At 61.1% G+C, this 5,416-nt stretch overlaps 2 protein-coding genes across 2 annotated transcripts in view; both read right to left on the bottom strand.

Annotated features, from left to right (window-relative positions):
* Window positions 1–53, bottom strand: part of ELL (elongation factor for RNA polymerase II) — a 30,997-nt gene extending 30,944 nt beyond the window's left edge. The window contains exon 1 of the mRNA XM_031557087.1: window positions 9–53. Coding sequence (XP_031412947.1) covers window positions 9–53 — 45 coding nt within the window. The remainder of the gene's footprint in view (window positions 1–8) is intronic.
* A 533-nt stretch (window positions 54–586) lies between these two features.
* Window positions 587–5,413, bottom strand: FKBP8 (FKBP prolyl isomerase 8; the record flags this gene model as incomplete). The annotated part of the gene is made up of 8 exons (XM_010725100.1): window positions 587–1,387; window positions 1,843–1,980; window positions 3,862–3,939; window positions 4,027–4,199; window positions 4,274–4,491; window positions 4,671–4,759; window positions 4,891–5,060; window positions 5,194–5,413. Coding segments are annotated over 8 exons (1,173 nt in total), but the record flags the coding sequence as incomplete, so codon positions are not given.
* Window positions 5,414–5,416: the final 3 nt, after the last annotated feature.

Here is a 5,416-nt window from a genome sequence, read left to right as displayed (position 1 = left end):
CTCCGCGCCTGGGCCGCCGGGGCCTCCGCCGCCGCCACGCCCCCCTCGTGCATTATTCATGAGACGTCCGGAGGCGGAGCTCATCGGGCTCCGCCCATCCGCAGAGCCTGTTGCTGGGGGAAGGAGGTGGGCAGAGCGCGCTCCCATTGGTCGAGCTCCACGGGACGCCGCGGCGGATTGGGTGATAAGAGGGAGGGGCGGGGATATGCAAAAACGACGACCGCGGAGCATGGCGGGAAGGGTGGTTTGGGGCGGCCGCCGCAGGGGGACTCGGGGGCTGCGGGCGGGCGGTGCCCGGAGGCGGTCGGGGAAACCCCCCCCTCCTCCTCCGGCACAACGCCCCGAGGGGCCCAGGCACGTTCTTCCCGCAGAGCACCTGCCCCTGGGCACGGCCTGGATAAACCCAGGCCTCCCTCCCACTGAGGGCAGGGGGAGCTCCCCAGGGGCAGCCTTTGGGGCCGGAGTTGGTTTTATTCCCACGTGCGTGACTCCCCCCATCCAAGCAGATTCCGCACTGCCCCCCAAGCAGCCGCTCCCAGCCCGTTGCAGTGCTGCACCCCACGCTGGGAAGAACAAGGCCCAGCCGTGCACGAATTGTCCTTTATTGGGGAGTTCACAGTCGGTTCGGGGTGGGGGGGGACAGTGTGCACGGCCCCTGGGAGCAGAGCTGAGAGCGGGGCTGGCGGCTGTGGGCCCACGGCTGGGGGAGCTGCGGGGCAGAAGGGGGACCCCGCAGGGCCGGACCTACAGGATCAGCCTGGACACTGCTATGGTGCTTCGTGTCCTTCACTCCACGGGGTTCTTTGGCTCTCTGTGGGCATTGCACGCTCTGAGGAAATGCTGAGGGGGGGGCGGAAGGGCAGAGCTGGGGCTCCCCGGCAGCCCCTCGGCTCAGGGGGAATCTCATTGCACGTGTCCCAGGCACCCCACATCCCTTAGAGCGGGCTCACATCCAGCCAGCTTCCTCCAGCAGCCCTGCGGCCAGGAGCACAGCAGTGCCGGGCCTTGCTGCATCCTCCCTGGGTCACACTGCTGGGGACAGTCACTGCGTGCAGACTCGCGGGAGATCAGACTGCCCCCGATGCATTCAGGGCTGCGGGGTCTCTGCTTTGCCTGCGGCTCTGTCCCCAGCAGGACGAGGTTTGGGGGTGCTGGGTGACGGTCAGGGTAGGGGGGACGTGGTACCTCCTGCCAGGAGAGCATCTATGAGTCCACAGGGAACAGGGAGGGGAGCAGAGCCCCACGGAGGCCCCCGACAGGAGTGAGGCACATCCCAGCGCCGCGCTCCCCACTGCCGTCCTCAGTTCCTTGCAGCGATGACCACAGATAGGGCCACGCCACCAAGCGCGATGGCTGTCGCACCGAAGAGCCACTTCCAGGGGATGGACTGAAGAGGAGAGAAATTAGCAATGTGATGGGATGTCCCTCAGCCTGGACGTGCAGCCCTGCCTGCTGGCACAGGGCCGTGGGGCAGCGCATGGCTCCCGACACATCCGAGATAACACAGCCCAAAAAGGCAAGTGCTGCGTCGGCTCTGCCCGGCGCGTGGCCGGCACGTCCGAGGGGACAGCATGTGCTGCCCAGCTGACAGCGCTTTCCACCTGCACGGCCAGCAGGGAGCAAAGTCCAGAGCCTCCAGCTGCCATTGCCAGCCAGAGCAGCAGCAGCAGCACCGCAGCTATCAGCAATTTCCTGGCCCTCAGCCTGGGCTGGTTCACTTCAACGGCCCCCTGCCCAGGAGCAGCACCACACCGGCCCTAAGGGATGCACCCCCTGCAGTCCCCACCCCAGGGGTGACCCCGACACTCTGCCATCCCTCTGTATGCCAGCACCAGCACTTACCCAGGTCAGCTTGTCTTTGCACTTCACCGGGGCACTGCTGGCTCTGGGATTCCCAAGCATCTTCCTGTACATCTCTGTCTCCACCGTCTTCTGGTCCGCGTGCTTCTTCACCAGCTTTGAGAGCTCAGCATGGATGGTCTGGAAAGCAGAGTGCAGCATAGTGGTTATCAAACCCTGGGTGGAGGGGAGGGGACAGGGACCGCAGTGCAGATAACAGCAGACTGGGGCCCCCCCAGTCCTCAGAACCTTCATCATCCCTCGGGAGTGATCCTGCCAAGCCCTCCTAAAAATGCAGTTCTGAGCTCTAGGCATGCCCCATCTGTTTTGTCCACCAAAGCTTCTCCTTGCTGACAGCCTGTTTCCTATGGAAGTGACATGAAGGAACAGCTACTGGCAGTGCAGAGAGGAGCCTGAAGCTGATGGCAGGCATCGGGAGAGGATTTTCTCCTTTAATCGAGGCAGAATCTGCCTCAGGGACAGACCAGCCAGAGCTTTCCCACATTCAGGAAAAAGGCTGGGCAAGCAGGCTTACACCAAGCATGGTCTGAAGCCAGACTGTGGGAAACCTGGACATCCTGCTGCATCCTGCACCATGGGACCTGCTCCGTGGTGGAGGGCCGACGTCCCCAGCCTGCAGTGACAGCAGGATGTGGTGGCAGCAGCACACTTGTGCCACAGCCGTGCTGTGCCCTCTGCTGGGGATGCTGCCCCAAAGCAGCAGTACAGCGAGCAGCCAGGGCACTGCCAAGTCATGGCACCAGCAGCCAAGCACCTGCAAACACACCCCAGCAGCTTGCTGGGTTTGGTGCTTTGGTGTAGGACAAACAGCATCTCCATAAGGGTGAATTTCTGACGGGTTAGAAAGGCACATGAGCCAGCACCAGCTAGGAGGTGCTGGCAGCCCCAGACAACCAGGTTTCCTCATCCAAGGGCAGATGGAGCTGAGCATTTCTTGAGTGTTTTCACCAGCAGTAGCCATAGCTGTGACTCACTAATGTGTGTTTAACGCTGCTGTCTGGAGCAGCACTGCCACATCCCTGTGAATCCCAGCAAGCAGCTGGAAAGGCCAGTAATTTGTTTGCGGTTTCACCAGTAACGTCACTGCTGGGCATTTTGATTTTTGCTCCTTTTCAATTAAAAGCTTCACTCAGGTGAGCTGATGAGCTGCAGCCCTGCCAGCAGCAATGACACGAAGGACAAACAGGGAAAGCATCCCTCATCCCTGTAGCCCTAGTTCTGCTCCCCTGCCTCTTCCATGCTGCCCAAGCACTACTTTGAGATCCCATATGCCCTTCCCCATGAGGGCTCTCAGAGCAAAGGTGCCTGGGTGCTCCGAAGGCCATTGAGCACCTGCAGGCCCCATGCTGCCCATGACCTTCAGGCGCCAGGGAACACGAGGTGAACTGTGATGTTTTGGTGAAATGCCCGCAGAGGCGGATAAAACTGAGGAGCCAATGCAGGAGCAAAGCTCCCACTGCAGGCAGCACCTCCCCTGCTGCTCCCAGCCCTGCTTTTGCTGGGGCCATTTCCTGGCACTGCTGAGGCTTTTGACTTCCCCGAGGCTTCAGTCCTGCAGCTGATCATTAACCGACAGGAAATTCCTGACCCAAAGATTGCTCCGGCCTGGGCGCTGGCCTGAGGTCTGGGCTTGCTGGGGCCACCCAATGAATCACACTGCAGGCTGCTGAGTGAGATGGCAAGAACTTGCTCTGCCTCGCTTCTCGCAGCAACGGCACAAGCCAGCAGACCATGCAGGCAGAGCTGCTGAAGCAGAGATGGGCTGGCAGAGAGCCCTGCTACCACAAGGGCCAAAGGGCATAAAGAGAGTCTCGCAACATGGAGATAAGGAACCACGAGCTCAGCCGTGTTCAGGTATCGCAGCACTGGGTGCTGGCACTTGCTACACCAACCCACGGCTGCCCTGGCCCTGCACAGAGCAGACTGGTGACAGCTATGGGGGACACCGAGGTTTGTAGGAACATGGCCACGAGGACAGAGCCCTGAGGACACCCAGCCTACCTTGTTTGAAGGCTCCAGCTTCAAAGCTGCCTTTAGGATGGGGATGGCCTCTCTGTACTCGCCCTGCTGGGCCAGGACCTGGAAGATGAGGTGGGGGTTGAGGGAGGTGTTGTGGTCCCCACCCCTCCCCAGCCCTGCCACAGGGCAGGGATGGCAGCACCTCACCTTGCCCTTTCGGAAAAGTGCCTTGATGTTCTCCGGCTGGTGCTCCAGAACAAGGTTACAGGACTTCAGGGCTGCCTCATAATGGTCCAGTTTAAGCTGAGAGGCTGCCAGATTGTTGAGACATTTCACCTTCACGTCCAAGAGCTCAGCCTCTTCATCTGGGGTGAAATCAACTGCAAAGACCCCAGAGGTGGGTTACAACAGGAAGGAAGTGCAGGCAGCCCTCACTCACAGCAGCAGCAGGTACCTTTTGAGCTGGAGCTGATGACTTTGAGAGCGATGTCGTAGGAATTGATGGCCAGAACATAATCTGCCTGCTGGTAGTAGAAGTTGCCTCGTTCCCTCTTGCGGTTGGCCAGGCCTATCTTCTCCTTCCCGCTGAGCAGCTCCAGGTCTGGTGCATCCTGAGCCTCCAGCAGCTCCACCTCCAGTGTGAGTGCTGCGTTGGGTGGGATATCAGGGCTCCTGCAGTGGCACAAAGCCATGCTCAGGCCTGGCTCTGCTACAAACTCTGCCAATCCCAGAGGTGACAGCAGAGCCACAGGGGCTCCCCAGGAGCACAGGCTGTAGTAGAGGGGACTGGGGATAGCTGTCATAGCCCTGTTTAGGCCTACTCTATTTCATTCCACACTCTCCATGCTCACCTGCCCTGTACACCGTAGCAGTACTTGGCATCTGACATAATCAAAGCCGTTTCTCCCATCTCCATAAGCTGTACGCAGAGGTCCAGAGCCTACAGGGAGCAACGTTGCAGAAGAAGGTGAGCAAAGGGGCCAATCCTGACTCCAACAAGGACATTGCCAACCCTAAGTCTCCCCCCAGGGTGAAGTTGCACACATCAGGGCGGCTTCCTCCAAGCCCCACCTGCAATACGTCGCAGTCTCCCAGGGTAAAGGTGAGGCTGGGGTTCTCCTCCACCACACTGCCATCCTCCAGCGTGGCCCTCAGACGGACAGTCACATCCTGGCCCTTGCGGGGGCGGCTCTCCACCCCCTGACCTGGCACGAGTGTCTTCTTCTTAAGCAAGCCGCTCCCTGGGCCAAGAGAAGCCGGAAGTGGTCAGCCCACAGTAGGGAATGGGAGAACCCCACTCCCAACCCAACCTCAGCCTCTGTGGTGGTCAAAGCATCCTGGGAACGCCCTGCCACCCTCCTGCCCTGCTCTCACCCAAGACGTCGAGCCACTCCTGGGGGTCCTCAGCTGCTTCCCCCGGGCCTCGCTCTGAGGACTGGGCGTCCTCCCGGAGCGGCCCCCGTGCCCGTCCCACGTCCTCCAGCGGTGGCAGCTCGCTCAGGTCGTCCTCGTCCTCCTCCAGAACCTCGAAATCCTCCGCGCCGTCCAGCTGAGCGGCGCCGACCGCGGCCGGTTCCGGGCTGGTGCCGCCGCCTGC

The sequence above is a fragment of the Meleagris gallopavo genome, chromosome 30 (genome assembly GCF_000146605.3).
Source record: "Meleagris gallopavo isolate NT-WF06-2002-E0010 breed Aviagen turkey brand Nicholas breeding stock chromosome 30, Turkey_5.1, whole genome shotgun sequence".
Taxonomy (NCBI): Eukaryota; Metazoa; Chordata; class Aves; order Galliformes; family Phasianidae; genus Meleagris; species Meleagris gallopavo.
This window is presented reverse-complemented; position numbering and strand designations above follow the sequence as displayed.